Raw genomic sequence first — 20,677 nt, forward strand, 5'->3', positions numbered from 1 at the left:
ACTTTTTAATTAATTGTATTATTTTCCATTTCTGATGTGATGTGATGTGATGCTTTGAAACTATGTGAAATCTAATAAACTTGCAGTTTGTGGCATTTTGGCTTGATTGGGAGCTGAGATACCTTTTTTTGTTTTTTTGGTAATCGCTAACCTTATCAATAAATTGAACATGTTCTTGACTTTTACCTCAGTTTACCTTAATTTCAATCACAGCAGTATCTACTGAGTTAAAATAAAGGGTTGGGGCAGAATCTAGTACTTCAACTGAAATAAAAAAGACAGATCTTAGACAAAGCAAACACAAAAGTAGACTTAATTAGAAGATATATTCAGGGAAATTATATTTTTCTAAAAGTTAGCATAGACAATAAATTAGTATTAATATTGACTATATTTGCACTTATTAGCATAACCTAAATTCTTTTTTTTTTGCATAGGAATATTTTAAAATTTACATTTATTTAATATTTCCCCAATTACATTTAAAACATTTTTTTACAATTTTTTAAAAATTTTGATTTCAAGATTCTCTCCCTAATCCCCATTCCCAACTCTCATTAAGAAACCACATGTGAAATTATGCAAAACATTTCACAACATAAAAGTCATATTTTGAAAGAAAACATAGATCTAGCCCCCAATAAAAATCCTCAAGAAAAAAAATATATATGTAAAAACAAATAAGCAGAAATTCAAGCTTTGGGGGACAAGAGATAACTATTTGAAAAAAAAATCCTGGAAAATTGAAAAGTAGTCAGGCAGAAATTAAGCATAAAGTAATATCTCATACCAAATATTAAAATGGGTACGTGATTTAGACAAAAGATAACAAAGTAGAGATGTATTAACTGGGAACTGGCTTATATGACTTACATGAACATATAAGATTTATATGAACTAATGTAAAATAAAAGAACCAGGAAGATGATATTTACAGTGATTGCAACAATATAAATGGAAAGAACAATAATCAAATACAAAAGATTTTTTAAAATCTTCACTATGATCAGGTACTATGCTTGGTGCTATACATATATACTTATGTGAATATATATATATATAGACAAGACACTGTATTATATATGTGTACTGTCCATATATATGTAAATATATATATATATATATACATACATACATTCAAAATAAACAAGAAGAAAATAATTATAAAATATTTAAATAAAAAGTGTTTTGAAAGGGAGGACATTAGGACTTGAGAAAATCCGGAGAGGCTTCATGTAAAAGGTACTTGAGTTGCATCTTGAAGGAAGTAAGACATCCTGTGAAGCAAAGATAAGGAGGTAGTGCATACCTGTTATAGGGAAGGACCAGTGCAGAGGCACAAACAACAGAAATAAAATGTCTTATGTGAGAAGATCTTTTGACTCAGTTGCAAAGTATAAGAAGCCATATTCTAGAAGCCATAGAGTTACTGAGTAAGGAGGTGACATACTTAAATCTGTGATTAAGTAAAAGTATAAAGGAATGGATTGAAGTAGTAAAAAACTGAGGGACAATACCACTAATGCTATGAAATTATAAGGATATCTGAACAAAACAAGTTTGGTCCCAAAAATCTATCTAAAAGTATCTTCATCCTTTTAGGACTACGGTTGTGGAATTTTGAATTTAATGTCAGGCTTTTTGACATTATGTTTGATAACTTTTTTTTTCTCTTACTCCATTTAGTCTTCATCATTCATGATGTTTGTCTCTTTGGGCAGTTAGGTAGAGGGATACAGATGCAAACATAGATGATAATAAAAACAAAGCTATCAATAAAATTTATTTCTTAAAAAGTTAAAACTTTTGGAAGATTTCTAACAAATTGAATTTTTTCTTTGTTGTCTTTAGATTTGTCAGCAATGGATAACTCAGTGTTTCTGGAATTATTTGGATTGGATTGAGATCTGTCATTACATTGCCATTTGTATCTTTCTTGGTCCCGATTATCAGATATACATATGTATATCTATATTAAAACATTTACAACATGATATTCTAAAGCATACCCAATCTCAGGATTTACAAGTATTTCTTAAAGTAAGTATTTTTAATTTCAATGGCAACAGATAAATTTGTAATATCCTTTAAGTGGAGTGTTTTTATACCAAGTCATCTTTTCTTTATCTACATGCGTTTGTTTATGTGTGTGTGTGTGTATGTGTGTATATCTATATCTATCTATCTATCTATCTATCTATCTATCTATCTATATATATATATATATATATATATATACACATATATATATACAAAAATTTGTTGGGAAAGAATACATATGTCTATATCCTTATATTTAATATATGCAATAATGTTATCAAAAGTGGGTAGACTTAACTCCTACCTCATTTTGTTATTTTGTTGCTATTAAAAAGAATTTCTGTAAAATTTGAAATTGGTATTATTACATCTTTTAGTTACTTTCTGTTTGATAAAGAATGATGGTAGAATACATGACAGTCCAGGTATTCGAAAGAAAATCATTTAAAAGATACTAAATTTGAAAGCTATTAAGTCTCCTTTAAGCATACAATACTAATATTCAGTCTGAAAAAGTTTTTCATTAACATATTTTTGTGCTTTTTCATCTTGTATAATTAATTGTGAGAGTTAATTTCACTTAGAAACATTAAAAATTAAGCACATGACAAGAACAAAATAACAATTTAGTTTCGAGGAATTTTATTTGAGTAACATTTCATGCTGATGAGGTCACTGAATATGGAATAGGAAGACAAATTAAAATAATCTGACATTAACTATTGGTGTGATATTGAGCAAGTTCCTATGATCTATTTCAGTTTTCTCACTTGTTAAAAAAAAAAAAAGGAGGAGGCGGGTGAGAAGGCAAGTTAAATGATCTCTTAAGTACTCTTCTAACTACCAGAAGGCAAATATCTTGCCTTTTTAAATAATACATTCAAATAAATTTGATCATTTCTTGAATTATAAATATCTCTATATTTATTTATTGACAACTATAATCTACTACCACTCCCCTAAGATTATTTTCAGATAGTTTTAAGCCTACACCCCCACCTTATGTCCAGCATTAAAAAGTAGGGAATTTTTTCTCTCGCTACTTCTTTCCTTTTTTATGGGTAAAAGATCAAAGATTGTTCTTTGTATTTTACTTTCTTTCCTAGTTTTGTCATTTTCCCTCATCTGGAGATATATCTTCATTATCTTAAACTTCTTATAGTTCCCCTTACTGTCTTCTACTTCTTTCTCTGCTATCCCAAGAAAATGTTTTTTTCTTTCTCACTGGCCCTTCTTATCCCTCTCAGCTTCTTTCATTTTTACCATTTTATTCATTTCACCAATGTAATCATATTTGACAAATATGAATAGTATTCATGATACATTTTTGTCAAAAAATATTATTTTATGTTTTGAAATGAAGAAAAAAAAGAGGCAGTAAAGACAGTGCCATTAAGAACACATATGACATAAAAAGGGGGGAAAATTACAAGTGTAGAATTGCATAATAAGAATAAAAATATTTCACACACAGTACCTTCTGAAGAATAAGCAATGTTCCATGCTTCCCAGAATAAGAAGGAAGAATGCATAGACACCAAAAGAATACAAAGAAATCTGCTACTGAGGGAGATATACCAGTCTAGTTAGTGACTTGCTACTAATGTAGCCATATACAAATTTGAAATAAATAACAAGAAAATATCTTCCTTTCCTTTACTTAATCATTCTTGTGTAATAAATGCCTTTGGCAGTCTTGTAAATCCAATAGATCCTTTTTCAAAATGTTATTAAATTTATAAAATGAAATTCATACATTGTCAAAGGCTACCAAAAGCTAATGGAAATATTTTATTATATCCAGGTTCAGGGAACCCATGAAATCTATCCACAGTGGACAAGTTAAAAACCATTATTCTAGGCCCTATATTCAAGACCAGAGGAATGTGTTTATTTTTAATAAATTTGTCAAACACTTTTTCACTTTGGCTAATACTATTATTAGAGACTGTTAAATAGGGATGGAGACAGAATTGCAGAATACAGATTCTTGCAACATTCTTCTCCAAACAACTTTAAAATAACACTTCAAATTCTGGAATGGCAGAACCAACAAAAGATCAATGTGAGTATTCTTGTAGTCCAAGGAAAGAAGACAGAAGGAAAAATAGGTGATATGGGGGTGAAGATTGATCAAGAGAATACATAGGTGCAACTCCAGAGATGGGACTAAGTGGTGGTGATAGAAGCAACTGCAGTTTTGGAGAGTTTTCAAGTCAGAGAGTCATGGGACCTGGCAAATGGTTAGAAAGAGATGGTGAGACCCTGTGCTAACACTGGATTCAGGACCAGCTGCTGTTTGGTAACTCCTCTGCCTATACCTACTTATTTATCACAACAATTCAAGGGCAGAGAGGAGCACTTTTTATCAAGAGGGAATAGCGATCTCAGAATCCATATTACTTTGAATTAGAAGAGATCACAATATCTGAGGAACAGTGCTGCTTGCAATCCCAAAGGAGTAGTAACTCTGAGGAGCAATGCCAATTGAAATCCCAAAGGATCAGGACTTCTTAAAAACCTGGTTAAGAACCAGAGAGCAGACCAGAAAAGCAGTAAACATATTTCTCACCAAATCAAACAATTTTTGAAGTACCAAAAACTCTCAGACTTCTAGAACTAACTGTGAAAATAGTGCCAAAAAAAAAAAAAAAAAGCTCGAAGCTTAGGACAATGCATTTTCTCCCTCTTTCTTCCTACATGCCCACATAGAGAACAAAATCCAACTTTATCATAAATTTCAAAGTTAATAAATAGGCTGGAAAATGAGCAAATAACAAAAATGAGAACATACCATAAAAAGCTACTATGAAAACAGGGAAGATCAAGATATACACTCTGAAGAGAATAATGTCAAATCAAAACAACATGAAGTGGACAATCCCAACAAGAATTACTGGAAGAGCCAAAAGCTTATTTTCAGAATAAAATAAGAGGCATAGCTAGGTGGCACAGTGCATAGAGCACTGACCCTAGAGACAGGAGAACCTGAGTTCAAATTTGGCCTTTGACACTTGACACTAGTTGTGTGACCTTAAATAAGTCCCTTAAGTCCGAATGCAAAAAAAAAAAAAAAAAAAAATCAAATTATTCTAATTTGGTATTAGAAGAACTGGGTAAAGAAATAAGACCAAAAGAAGAAAATGAAGAAAATACAGTTAAAAACTTGGTAAACAACAACAAAAAACTAAGAAAACTATGTCTCAAAAAAATGGAATTGACAAAATAAAAAAGAAGATATAAAAACTCACTGAAGAAAATAATTCCTTAAATATTATATTGGAATATAATAATAATCAAGAAATAATGAAAAAAGTCAAAAGAGTGGAAAAAAATAGATGTGGAATATTTTATTAAAAAAACAAATGAACTAGAAAATAGATTGAGAGAAAATTTGAAAATTATTGAACTACCAAAAAGCCATGTTTAAAAAAAAAAAAACCCTAAACATCATATTTCAAGAGATTTTCAAAGAAAATTGCCCTAGTATTCTAGAACCATAGGGTAATACAAATTGAAAGAATCCATTGATTAACACCTGAAAGAAAAATAATGATTTCCAGAAATATTACAGCAAAATTTCCGGATTACAGGTTAAAAACCTCAAAAACAAATAAATTTTTAAAAAGATGTAAATATTACAGTCAGTCAAAAAGAAACCATTCAGATATTGTGGAGTCATAGTCAAGATGATCAAGATTTAGCAGTTACCATGTTAAAGGAACAGAGTTTTGAATAAGATAATCTGGAAGACAAAGGAGGTAGATTTATAACCAAAAATATTGGGATTCTTATAAGGAGCTAAGTCAGTTATCTAATTTAGCATGGTTCTTAATAGTTCTCTAGTTCACTAATGTACTTAGAACTTTTTAGAGTTCTACAAGATTCACTCCTTTAAGAGAGCATATATAAGCTAGGAGCCTCAACCAGGATTCAGTCCAGGGGATTCACTAGCCAGAGAAGGGAGTCAGGCAGAACTGAGCAAGACAGAGAAGTGGTGGCAGGCTGTCCTGTGGAGAACACTGAAACCAAGATCCAGAAGGCCTCCAGAAAACTAGCCAAGCCCCAAGTGAAAGAGATAAGATTTCAAAGGAGAAAATAAAGGATTTGGACTTTTAACTCCTGGCTGCATTTGGGGTGATTACACTGAACTGAAATGAAGGCTGTTCCCAGAAGCTCCCCCACGAAACCTGCTCCCAGAGAACATTACATTTTAGAGAAGAATATTACACAAGAATAATCTACCTAGCAAAATAGTGTAATTCTTCAAGGGGAAAAATATATTTCTAATAATATAGAGAACTTTCAAGCATTCCTGATAAAGAGACCAGTGCTGAATTGAAAATATGATTTTGAAATGCAGGACTTGAGAAATCATAACGGACTCAATAAGGTTAAAATGTTTACATTACTATATGGCAAGATAATGCATATAACTTCTAAGAACTTTATCATTGTTGAGGCAATGAGAAGGATGAATGAGTTGAATATGTTGCTATGATAGTAAAAAAAAGAAAAAAAACAGTGAGGAGGAAAGATGCCATGGGAGAAAGTGAAAGGGAGAGAAAGAATGGGGAAAAATTTTATCTCACATGATGGAGGTGGACAAGGAACAACTTTTTACAGTGTAGAGTAAAATGGGGGAGTTTGAGGACAGGGGCAGACAATGCATGAACCAAACTGTCATCTAAATTGACTCAAGGAAGTAAGTATCTGTGTGTGCACGGATACATGCATACGCATAGTGCATGTGCACACACGCACATAAGCACGTAAGCATACATATATACTCATTTGGATATAGGAATCTGTTTACTTAGTAAAAAAGTAAGAGGAGAAGGGAAATAAAAGAAAGGAAGATGGGTTGTTGAAAGGGAGGACAGATAAAAGAAGGCAATTGTCAGAATCAGAAAAGAAAATTATCTTTGAATCCATTTTCAATCTTCAATTTTGAAATATGTGATGTTTTCTCAAAGATGGTGTGAAGGATTCATTTTACAAATTGTAAAGCAGTTCTTATTTTTATGTCAGTGACTCCTTGAATATAGGACCAGGTTACTTGAAGATCACATAATTTTCAGATTTATTTGCTCAAAAACCTGAGAACTTTGCTGTTTGGCTCTTTTTGCTATTTGACTTTTTCTTCAACTGAGATAGCACCTGGATCTCAGTATCTGCTGTTGACCTATGGATAAACGTTTCCTTCCACTTCATGAACTTTAAGTTCACAAGGTACTAAACAACAAATTTTTTAAGAGATTGGTTCTTGAATAAGAGTCAAGAACCCCTTCTTTGTTTTCTGAATGCCCCTCAATAGGAGTTTTCATCCTCTGTAAAGATAATTTTCCTGTGAATAATTATGGCCCTGGTTGAGTTTCCATTAAAGTACTAGGCCAAGGTTTGTTTCACTTTTAATCAGATAATTTGGATTCTTTCATATTCTATTCATCTCTCTTTCTGCATATGCATTCTAGAAGTGACTTATCCCCAGGAATGTTTACATATTCCCAAAGGCTATAAACTCATTATGAAACAAAAGAATATTTGACTGCCAAGAAATTGAGTATGTTATCACTGAATGCATTAAAGAAATACATCCAGAATATGGGAGATAGATATGCTCTGCATTTTACTAGTTAGAATACATCTGGCATATCATGTTTTATTTTTTAAGAATGGTATTTCTTAAGAATAAGGGCAGCTAGGTGATGCAGTGAGTGGAAGGCTGGTGTCTGGAGATCAGGAGCACTAATCTTCCTGAGTTCAAATCTGGCCTCAGATAGTTGTTTGATTCTGGGCAAGTCACTTACTCATATTTGCCTTAGTTTCCTAATCTGTAAAAATGAGCTGGAGAAGGAAATGGGAGTCACTCCAATATCTTTAAGAAAATCCCTAATGGCGTCACAGAGAGTTGGACATGACTGAAAGCTAACTGAACAATGAAATTTGTTAAAAATACTTACCACTTAAATTCTATCCGGAAGCTAATTACCAAGCTGCTGAGGAGAATTGAAACCCTGCTGTCTGAGAAATAGTTGAGGTAATTTAGTATATTTAGCTTAAATAAGGAAATATTTAAAGAAAGAAAACATTATGTTTCTTCAGATATTTAAAAGATAGAATTTTAGAAAAGGAATTCTGCATAGAACCAGAAATCTCAATTAGAACTAATTGATGGAAGTTAGAGACATATTTTAACAGAACTTTATAACAATTAGATATTAAAAATAGAATTTGTTTGTTATTAGGTACTAAGTTCCACAACTCTGGAATTCTGTAATTATTGGATGTAATCATCTCCTTGCAGAGATATTGCAACAAATAGTGGAAAGTTGGGCTCTATTGTTTTAAAGTCATTTCCAACTCTATATCAGTAACGTGACGATTTCCTCACTACCATCTATATTCTCTATATGCCTATATTCCCTTCATATCATTATTTTGCAGTTTCTCCAGCCAGGAATGTTCCCCTTCCCCTTTCTTCAAAGACTATACAAATTCTACTTCCTGTCCTGACTGTTCTAGCTTATACTGTGCTCTCCTTTCTCTAAATGATTATTTCTCTATTTTCATTAGTCATCCTGACATTTAAGCCCACACTCTTTTTCATGTGAATTTATATGCTTATTGTACAAGTGTAACTGCCAATAACTTCTATATGTCTTTCATGAGTCCTCTTCTCCCACTTTATTTTCCTTGGTGATCTCATCTTCTCTATGAATTAAATTATCATTTCTATACAGATGATTCTCAGTTCTACTCTCTCTCCTGTGTTCCAATTATACATTATTAACCATTTGGAGATTTCAAATTGGATGTTACATGAGGTGTAGTTATTTTTCCTGAATCTCTATTCTCTCATTTCTAATTACATTTCCAAACTTATATTAGTGAAAGGGGAAAGCCTATATAGATAAAATTACAGGCCACTGCAATATTGCATGATAAACTTCTGTGGCCATCTTTATTTAGATCATATATTTACATTTGGTTATTATTATCACATAATTCCCATTGCCATGGAAGTTTTTCTTATAATGTATTTTTTGAGCTCCAAAATTATCATTATCATCAGATAGTATTTACATTTAAAAGAAGAGCACTTTGTAACCCATATAATATAAGTTATTATTTTTATATCTGTTAGATTGAGAGCTGCTGCTACAGTACACTTCAAGATGTTGAAGATATGAAAAAAAAAGCATCAGATTGGTTCTAAAGTGAAATTATAAGGCATTGTTTTCTTATTTTAATCCTATTTAAAAATGAAAGCTATGTTTTAGAGGTTTCATATATAACATGCTTCATTCACCTTATCTATTTCCATGCTATAGGATATCAATAATATCAATTCCACCTTAATTGTTTTCCATTGCCCTAGGATATCAATACTGTCAATTCTATATGTGAATATTAGATCTTAATCTCTTTAAATATTGTAAATTATGTGGCACTTATTTAAATCTAATGCCATGAAAACATCAATAGTATCATAAAATCACTTTAACTTATATTGTAGCAGATGAGATCATTACATGGATACCTGACTCAGAAATATAAGGAAAGAGCCCTCGGGTCCTAGAATTGATAAAACAAAAAGCAAAGCTCAAAACACTAACCATTGAAGTATTTCCTTATCAACTTTGTAAAAGAAAAAGAAAAGAAAAATAGTGATGTATTCTTGGTTAAGAAAAAAAATTATTCTCTCACCAAAAAAATTTCATATTTTGAAAACTTGAAGAGCTTAATTAAAATGTTCCAACCAAAGCCCGCATATTATGGCAAAATCAGATTATAATTATTGATAGAAAGATTAATTTCCAACCAATCAGCAAATTGTCAAGAATTTTCTTAATCTCCAGCTTCTATTATAAGTAGATGTTGACAGGGTGAAAAAATGCAGATCAGACTGAGGAAACTGTTTTCTGTATTGAATATTAACTTTTTTAAAAGTAGTCACTGCTTTAAAAACAATTCTTTGGATAGGCTGATCTCATTTAGAAATAATCTTAGTTCTAGTGGAAACTATGTTTATAGGTATTCTTTCTGTACTAACCTCTCTTCATCCTCTACTTATTCACATTGCTTTTTTTTTTTCCCCCATTCATTACTGGATACTTTGAGACGAGAGTCCTGTCCAGTCAATTAAACTCTCCAATTAATAAAATATTAAAAAAAACTCTCTAATCTCTATCTTGCCTCAGTTTCTCCGGCATAATATTAATAGAGATATTTTAATAATTAATATTTTAATAATCATAGGAGCAAAATTCATAGCTGCTCTGCAGAAATAATTGGCAAAACAGGAAAACTCAAATCTTCAATGGCAAACTTCATCAAAGAAACAAGAAAAAAATAACTGATTGGGAATGCAAATACACAGAAGTAAAAGACAATCTGGAAGTAGAGAAACAAAAAGCAATAATGTTAAAAAGAAAACAATCCATTCAAATAAGATATTAATTCAGAGGGAAAAAAGGATGCATAGCGACACCTTGGAAATTATGTATCTCCCAGAAGCACATGATAAGAAATAAAAACATCCCAAACCTTCTGAACCCAAAAGAATAAAATGAAATGTCAATCAAAAGAATTCATAGATTACCTAGGGGATTCAAAGAGGAACATGCTGCATACTCAATTGCTCTAAATTCTAAAATTTAACAATTGCAAAGATAAATAACAAATTTTGCAAATCACTAGAAGAAAAGCCTTTAAATGTAAACTAAAAGACATTTGAATAACTCAAGATTATTCTACAATTTCTAGAAGACACAAGAGGAAGTAGGGTATGTTTTGAAAAGCAAAGGAACTTAAAATATAACCCATGGAGAAATGCCTGGCAAATCTGAGCTCAATTATTAATGAAAAATATAGATGTTAAATCAAAGGGGGCATTTAAAGCATTCCTACAATAAAAAGCAGAACTGAAGTGAATTGCTTTGCAAATACTGCAGACCCCCACAAAAATGGTAAACAAATACAGAAACCAAGGAAGGCACTGGTCATGAAATAAAATTACCCCAGAGGAAAAAAAGGAAAAGATGCTTATGGGGTTAACAACAACTATGACAGATTAACAATCGTTATTTATTTTATTTTTTAAAAATAAATGAGGCAAAGATCTGTCTGTGAGTATTTATTAAAAGCTTAATATGTGTCCAGCATTGCTAAAAATTGAGAAGACACTTCTTGCCCTCAAGAAGTTTGCAATTTAATGGTAGAGGACAACACATAAAATGAAATTGAGTGATTGGAGGGGAAGAACCTACTGATCTGGATAAATGGAATGGCACTTTCCATTCCAAGTAGCTTGGAAAAAGAATGCTACTTGACTGAATGGAGCCATCTAGCCAGGAGAAATCTCAGATGCAGAAAGAGAGGTAAAAGTGGAACACAAAATAGAAGTGATAGTGGAGGAAAGATAGACCTAAAACATGGACTAAAAGCTCCCTACCCATAAAGACCCTACCCACAGGTGAATTAATGTATATTGTGTATATGCCTATATTGGTAGGGGCAAGAAGAAGGAAGGGAGGAATTAAATTGAAGAATGGGAGAGCCCATAAGAGGGGGATGGAAAGGAATATAATAGAAAAGAATATGTACTATAATCATGTCAGAGATTAACCAGAAAAGGAACCCCTTTTTCTCCTAGTTTCTCAAGAAAAAAAGAATCTATAGAAAGGTAAAAAGAAAGGCTTGAAGCAAGAGGAAAAGGGAAATAATTTCAGTACTGAGAGAGGATGCTACTGATGAATATTCTCATGGGGGAAGAGAGATATTTAATAGTGTATCAGGGGGTATAATCTTCAGATATTTGACACTTAGAGAAACTATTCACCCTGATGAGAGAATTTGCTTCGATGAGACACTGATAGAAAAGTAGGAAAGTTTTAAGCTGGAGTGAGATTTAAAGGCAAATAGGCAAATAATGTTTTTATGAGAAAGAGGGCAATCAGGAACTGAAAAAATTCCTACAGTGGAGAAGTACTTCTATATTCTATCATATGCAGGAATTAGAATTTTAAGAATGAAACACAATAGAAAAGAGAGATAGAGCTAGACACAAGTCTGTGACATAAACTTTTTTTTAGAAAAGATAAATCAAAATAGGTACCTTAGGAAATGCTTACACCAACAAAAGGAATGAACCATGAATCAAAGAATAGAAAATCTAGAGCAATTAAAAGGAAGGAAAATAAAATAAGGGAAAGATTCTTTTGGGGGAAGGCAGAGAATTAAATTAGAGCTAATATCATGCCAATATAAAGAAAGGAGTAGAAAGAGGAAGAGGAATTTGATTATTTAGTTGAGAAAAGTGAGTTGAAGAATTAGGTAACTAGATTAAAGAAAGAAAAGGGAATTAATGAATTTAATAATAAAAATAAGGAAAATAGTGAAAAATGAGAAGGTAGTACTTGAGAGTTAGGGAGAAGAGAGCCAGTGGGAATAAGATTGTCTTAAATTAGATTAAGCTAAGATAAGTGAAGACAAATTACTGTCTTTACAAAAGAAGAGAGAAGAAAATTTTAATTTGGAGGATAAAAGAGAAAAATGGGGCAAAATACAAATCTTATAACTTAAAAAATCCAATGAAGCATAAAATTGACATTGAATAGGGAAACAGAACTCCACAATATGTGGCTTATAAGAAACAACCAAAAGTCAGAGATGCACACAGAATAAAATTGAATGAATGAAAAAAATTATCATCCAAAAAGTCTTTAAAAACAGGACTGATAGTCATTCTAAAGAGCACAGCAAAAATAAAAATTCACAACATTAAAAAAAGATAAGTAAATTACAAAGTGCAAAATGGAGTTATAGAAACAAACTAATATCACTATCAAGATTAAAATTTTCAAATGCCCTTTCACATAAATTGAAAAAAAGAAAAATGAAAATACTTTATAAGATATAGGAAGCTATGCAAATAATGGCAGAAAAATTTTAATGTCAAACTATCAGTTTTGGAAAAACCTAACAAAAAGTAAAAAAAATATATATATATAGAATTGAATATCAACATATATACAATTTTGTATATTTGTTCATATTTGTATAATATATGTGTATGTACATATTTTTATATGTACATAAACACATCCTTTATAGGCCATAAAGTAATAGTAATAAAAATAATCATTTTAGTAAGCACAAAGAACACAGTACCAAGTACATACTTATTAATGAAATCCCCAAATCATAGAAATAGTTTATAATTATGTGAAAGAAATTTCTGGTTATTTTGAAAGAATAATAAAATTAATAAACATTTTCTCGATAGGACTAAGAAGGGAGAATTAATTTTGTCTTAGTCTAGTTTGTATATGTCTTCCTTCCACAACTGTATAAGCTTCTTGAAAAGAGGTGGTTGGTCTACCTGCCACAAATCTTTCTTCACTACAGTGAATCCACTATTCAGCTGCCAACCTGATTTTCCTAAAGCCCAGATCCAACCATGTCACTGCCTAGCCCCCAACACACTCAATAAATTCCATTGAACCTCTTACCATCTCCAGGATCAAATACAATATCCTTTGGTGTTCAAAGCCCTTAAAAACCTGTTCTCTCTCCCACATTTTCAGTGATCTTAGGTTTCGTTCCCTACTGTATATGCTATTTACTGACACAGGTAATTTAACTAGATATTTTATCTCTTGATTCCAGGTATTTTCTCTTGCTGCCCTCCATACCTAGAATGCTTTCCCTCTCCATCTCCAATTCCTGATTTCCTTCAGGTCCCAGCTAAAATCTCATCTTCTTCATGAAACCTTTTCTAAATCTCTTTAATAGTAGTTCCTTTTACTGATTATTTATATATATATATATATATATATATATATATATATATATATATATATATATATATATATATATATATATATATATATATATATATATACAGATACATACACAGCTTTATTTTTGTATATAGTTGTTTGCATGTTGTATCTCATTAGTTTTCTTTGCATCTCCAGAATTTTGCAGTGCCTGGCCCTTAGTAGACACACAATAAATGCTTAGAGATTAACCAACCATAGATTCTATTCTTTTCATTTCTTGTGGTGGTTGTGAAATTGTGTTGTGATTGTAAGTAGGGTGCAACATATTCCTACAGAGAATTGTGCAATTGTGGCATAGGATGGCATCAGAAAGATGTATAAAAGCAGATAGGATAATTAAGTGGTAAAAGCAAGGATCACTGGTAAGACAATCTTGACATTTACAGGATTTCAGGATAGATAAGGAGAAGGCTCTATCTAACTCATCGAATGAACCTACGGAAGAGGATTTATGAGGGGATGGGGGGAAGAGGACATGGACAAACTATATATAGCATAAAAAGATGTGAATAGTTTATAATTTTGACCACTAGAAGGAACATCCATGTCAAGGAAATTAAAGATTCACAAAAATATAATTTAGTCTCCTGTAAAACTTTCTGCTTCTTGAAGATAGGGTACTGTGTATATATTGGGAGGTGTATGAAGTGAGGGTAATATTAATTATAAAAACTTCAGCAAAGTAATACCATGTATGTGTCTATCAGAAATTTTATGCTAATATTTTGCTTTGAGACATAATTAAATTATTTCCTTTTGTATTTCCAAGAGCTATACTTGATATTTATAGAGCCAATATCTTTGTAATTCTGAGGAGATAAATAATATTATCTTTAAGCAGTTGGTCTTCAGAATCGGTTCGAGACAAATTTGTATTGTTGTCTAATGAATGCTGTTTTTGTAGAATTTTGTAAAATTTTTTAAGAGATATTTTCATGGGAGATTTCCTTGGTATAGAAAAAAACCCAATTATTTTTTATTTTTAAAAAATGCTGCCCTGATGGAGGGATACTCCTGTTTTTTTCTTCATACAAAAAAAATAAGAGATCTCCTAGTGAGTGAGAGAGAGAGAGAGAGAGAGAGAGAGAGAGAAAGAAAAAGAAAAAGTAGATTGAATTTAAAATGCAGGGACACTTCAAAATTCCCTTAATTTGGGGTTGAATTTATTTTTCAAAATCAGTGAATTTCCCTTTTGTTGTTTGGACAGGAGGAAGCACTTCATGGATTCCGGGTGAGTGACTATTTTGAATACATGGAAAACTTGGAGCAGAACTATAGACCCTTGCTCCTGCAAGACATGAAGCGTATTCGACTGCAAAGCACATAACTTCAGAGAACTAACATTTCAATTTCATTTTTTAGTTGTTGTTAAAAGGCTACTGATTGTTTTATACTGGCATCCATAAAAATTCTTGTTTTGTGAGTGCACATATTATAAAATCGATAATGAGGATTTTTTGAATATAATGGTATTTTCAAGAAGGCATTATCTCAATTGATGACTTGAAATTAATTCATTTTTTCTGGGTTGCTTTTCTAGGGTGGTAAATTGCAAGTAGATTGCTTTAATGCCAGCCTTAGCTTACTTGTGGTCTTTATTTGTGTTTTCTGATAGTAAATCCCAAACTATGCTACCTTATTCCAATCTGGTCTTTGCCATATAACTGAAATATTTCTAGTAAGTTTGATAATAAAAAGCAACACTGAAAATAATAATCTTGTTAGTCTGTATATGTCTATAGAAACAAGATAGTTTTTTTGTATTCATGACTCATTGCAGAAGAGTCTGATCTCTACATGTGGAGGAACAGAGAACAGGAGCATCTTATTATCTCATTACCTCATTATTTTCCCAAAGTTGGTATGTGATACTTACATCCATGTATAGATTTTCATTTGAAATTCTCTATCCTTCTTCAAAGTTAAATTGGTTGTTCTATCCTGGTGATCATTTTATTATTATTCTTTAATATGTTTTCTTTAGAGATTGATCTGATTTGAGTTGCATTTTAAGTAGGAAATTAAAGAATTGATTTCAAAATTAATTTAAGTGACCACATTATTTTTTCTTCTTTTATTTGAATGGAAGTCTATCCTTAAGAAAAATTTGCCTGAACAAGTATGGCTCAAAACTTGTTCTAATTTATTTTCATGTAACATAACTGTCACATTTCTTATTTAGGAAGACTCTTTAGAGTATAAAATAAAAGTACACATTAAATAACCATTATTTTCAATAGAACCTTCTATTTAAAAATATAAGTCTAATATTAAGATCTTATTTTCAAATTAAACATGTTCAGTTTTGCTACAGACGCTTTCATCTATCTTTTTTAACCATTTGACCAAAAAAATGGTTTACAACAAACCATTTTTCTTTTTTTTTTTTAATATAAGAAAGAACTTGCATGAAGAACAATCTTGTATAATATTCAGTCCTGTGAACTATTGAACATCAGACTACCAAAATCAGGATTCCTGATGTAAATGAAAATATGACCATAACAGGAATGTTCTTTTTACAAGGCAGTAATAAAGTCTATCAAAGAAAGTAGAACAAGTTAACTTGACATCCTGCACATTTTATTCATGGCTCATATGAATTTAGCTAGGGAGTCCTCCAGATGACCTAAAACACATAGCTTTGTCTAACTTTCAAATTTAATTTTCAAAACCTATTCCACAGATCGTGTAAAGTAAGTTTATAGTTCCCTTTCTTCCCATTCTATTCCTGAATTATTGTTGTTGGTCCTAAGAAACTTGCAGCCCTTTATTTCTTTTTAAAAGCAGCTCCACAGTAATTGGAAATATAAAATGGAAAAAGAAGAAACAATAAATTAACTTTAGAATGTTCATTGCTGCTTTTGATTGGAAACTGAGGTAGGATGTAATACACAAGAATTGCACTTTCAGAAAGCTGACTTCAGCTAGAGCCAGGAGACTAACTTTAATTCTCATTGAAGAAGTAAGTGAATAACTGCCTAGTGATTTGGTTAGTGGAAGGCAGTTAAAAAGTATTCTAGCTCATGTGGCAGCTATGAGTTATTTAAATTTATCAATTTCTTTTGGAGAAAAAATGAATGTTACCCACCTTTTGATATACCTTTTCTTTTTCTTTTGATTATTTAAGGCTTGTCCCTGAGGGGACAGGTAGGTGGTGAAGTGGATAAAGTATTGGCCCTGAAGTCTGGAGGAACCAAGTTTTAAATATGAGTTCAAACATTTACTGGGTGTGACCCTGGGCAAATCACTTAAAATCTATTTGCTTCAGTTTCCTCTTCTGTAAAATGGCAAACCACTCCATTATCTTTGCCAAAAAACAAACAAACAAAAAAAGAAAATAAACTCAAATGGGGTCAGACAGAGTCAGACATGACTGAAATGCTTGAATAAACAACCACAACTCCTATAGCAAGCCAGTGTATATTTCTTTTTATTTTCCTTTTTCTTTTTGGCATGGAGCATTTGATACAATACTTATTTATGATTCAATGATAATAAACCATATTTTATGATATGACATTTAATCATTGGTGAATTTTTTCGTAACATTTACAACTTTAATTACTCTCAATCACTTCATATTGATAATTATTTATGTAATGAAATCAGTCAGGGAATGGGTACCTGCTGGGATATCTTCTGTGTATACTTAAAAGAGTGTCTAAGTATGGAGTATTTCAGATGTTTGATTTTATATTAATAGAAAGAAAGGAAAAAAAGAAAGGAAAAAGACCTACTTTCAATAGGTCTTCCCATCCCAACCTGATTCCTACCAATCTGTCCATATAAATGTTTAGCTAATTAGACCAAACTAGACAGGATAGATACTAACAAACAGGGAAATATATTGCCAATAGTGAAAGCAATTAAATTCTATATTTTAAAAACAATTACACTGCTAGTTATATAAAGTTAAATATAGTATGTTCTTTTTCATATATTTAAGAGTACTCTGACTATGTGCTAAATATGATTTTTATGTGAGACATCTAATAAGAAAATGACATAAAGGATAGAAACAAATATACATATATTTTTTAAAAAGGTGAGGTCATATAACCAAAAAATAAAAGATCAGATATTTTCTTCAGGTCCCATTAATTGAAGAAAAAAAAAAAAAAAGATTATTCATTAGAAGTCAAGGAACATAATTAAAGACATGAGACAAGATAGGCCAACAAAGAAACACCTTTATAAATTAACAGTGTAAAACACATCCATAAGGCTCTCATGCAGCAACCTCCCCACCACAAGCTTCCATATTCTAATGTAGTACACAAATCAACCTTTGAGTTTTTCTATGGGAATTGCTGAGTTATTCCCCCTCCAGTTTCATAGATTGCTAATATATGCTAATATATATATGAATGGAGAAATATTCAAAACCAAATAAGAAATAGAAAAGACCATAAAAAGATAAAATGATACATTCTTTTATATGCAATTGGGTTTTGCACAAACAAATCTAAGATTAAAAGTGGTTAAACAATTGGTTGGAAATCTTTGCAAAAGTTTCTCTGATAAAAGTTTTATTTCTAAAACATAAGAAGTTGACCATCCCTGGAGAAACAGAAGTGGGGAGAACAATATTGAAATAACACATAGGGAAAAAAAAACAACACCTTACTAGTAAAAAAAAATTGCTATCTGAAGCTTTTTTCATGCAGGACCACAACCAGGGATTCGACTCTCCCTTCTATCTCCAAATTTCTTCTGAACTTAAACTAAGTGGATCATTAGGTAAAAGTTATAATCTTGTATTCTGTTCTATGTCCAGTGTGATATTTTGGAAAATAGCCATACAAAGCCTAGATAAATCCTCTGGGGACAATGTCTTGAATTTTTTTCTTTTTTTTCCTCTCAAGAAAGACGTCTAATTCAGATTGGGGGAAGGTGCTAATCAGAGACTACACACCATGTTCATGTTCTTTTGAGCGTAAAATGTTTAGAAGGCCCTATGCTAGTTAGAAAGTGGACACAGGTACCAATCATCTATTCTTTGGAGCCTTGAGCATTGAGAGAGCATCTTTCTAGTCAGAGGGGGAATAACTAAAATACAGAGCAAATTAATTTAAATCCCACCATTGGCATGAAAAGCAATTTTTAAAATGTGGACACTCTCTTTGGAGCTCCATCATTATTGTTTATTTGTATAAATCAAGATGTTTTCTTCTAATTCCTGATCAGCCTGGATAATGTTATACACTGGGAAAGCAACCTGCTAGTTGTGAGCCCTTTGTTAGTTTCTGTATCTATATTATTGTATTATCTCTGTTGAAAGTCATACTAACTTTTTTCTGTGGTCTTATCAGCCCAGAAATCAAGGATATATTTAAAAAAAAAAAAGTTTTTGTCTCTGAGAAGTAATCTTTGTTTTGTAATTCTAAGTTAGAAGGCAAACAGGAAACATACATGAGGATGATATCTTTTCCTTCAATTCACAGAAATTTATGAACTCATAAACTAGTTAAAAATTGAATTTGTGACTGAAGTGTAAGTTCTGTACAGTGAATTTCCAAATTGTAGTTTGAATGTTTTTTTAAATGCTAAAAACATATGTGAGTTTCAAGGTAACATTTTGTAAAAATTTGTTTTAAAGAAAAATAAAAAAGGAGAAAATAAACAGATGTCTTTTCTGAATTTTTCAAAGTCTTCCCTTTCCCCAAATAGATTTAAGAAAACAAAAAAGAGAACTCTTGGGGTTTTCAACATGGAGGACTAGATTGAGAAAAACCATTTCTTATATAAATTGTCAAATTTGTTTTTGTTAATCAATCCCTACCAGAAATCAAATGATATTTGTATGTTTTATGTCCTGGTTGACAAATAAAGACATTAGGAATGTAAAGGTTATTGCTCTCTATATATACAATTTAAGAGCAAAGAAAGGGAAATTAGTTTGGGATATATCTCTGGAATTCTAAGAAGAATTAGAGAAATAAAGATACCCCTTAAAATAAACTAGTCCAGAAACTACTTTCCTGCTGCCACCCAATACTATGGAAGCAGTAATTAGAAGAAAACATCTTGATTAATCAAAACCATCAACAAGCATCATATGCAATGGGCATAAACAAAAATCATTCCCAATAAGATCAGAGGTGAGACAAGATTGCCCACTGTTACCATAACTATTCAATATTGTATTAGAAATATTAGCTTTGGCAATAAGAGGAGAAAAAGGAATTAAGAGTAGGTAATTATTATTATTATCACTCTTTGCAGACGATATGATGGTATATGTAGAGAACCCTAAAGAATCAACTAAAAAACTATTAGAAACTCCACAACTTTAGCAAAGTTTCAAGATACAAAATAAATCCAGCATTTTTATATATCACCAAAAAGTCCAGCAGCAAGAGATACAAAGAGAAATTCCATTTAAAATAACTGTTGATAGTATAAAATATTTGGGAATCTATCTGCCAAAGGAAATTCAGGAACTATATGAACACATCTACATAATACTTTCCACACAAAGTTAGATCTAAACAATTGGAAAAATATCAAATGTTCTTGGATAAGTTGAGCATAATAATATGATAAAAATGACAATACTACCTAAATAATGTATTTATTTAGTGATATATCAGTCAAACTTCCAAGAAATCATTTTATAGATCTAGAAAAAATAATAACAAAATATGAAAGAACAAAAGGTCAAGAATTACAAGGGAATTAATGGGAAAACTGCAAATGAAGGTGATCTCACTATGCCAAATCTAAAACTATATTATAAAGCACTGGTCATCAGAATTAAAAGGGAAAAACCATGACAGAAGAAA

The 20,677-nt window shown here is 31.2% G+C and overlaps 1 protein-coding gene across 1 annotated transcript in view; it reads left to right on the forward strand.

Moving 5' to 3' along the window:
- Nucleotides 1-15,934, forward strand: part of TBC1D32 (TBC1 domain family member 32) — a 171,621-nt gene extending 155,687 nt beyond the window's left edge. The window contains exons 33-34 of the mRNA XM_074309986.1: nt 1,852-2,040; nt 15,097-15,934. Of these exons, the coding sequence (XP_074166087.1) occupies nt 1,852-2,040; nt 15,097-15,216 (309 nt within the window). The 3' untranslated portion in view covers nt 15,217-15,934. The remainder of the gene's footprint in view (nt 1-1,851; nt 2,041-15,096) is intronic.
- Nucleotides 15,935-20,677: the final 4,743 nt, after the last annotated feature.

Source organism: Sminthopsis crassicaudata, chromosome 4 (genome assembly GCF_048593235.1).
Source record: "Sminthopsis crassicaudata isolate SCR6 chromosome 4, ASM4859323v1, whole genome shotgun sequence".
NCBI classification, from domain to species: Eukaryota; Metazoa; Chordata; class Mammalia; order Dasyuromorphia; family Dasyuridae; genus Sminthopsis; species Sminthopsis crassicaudata.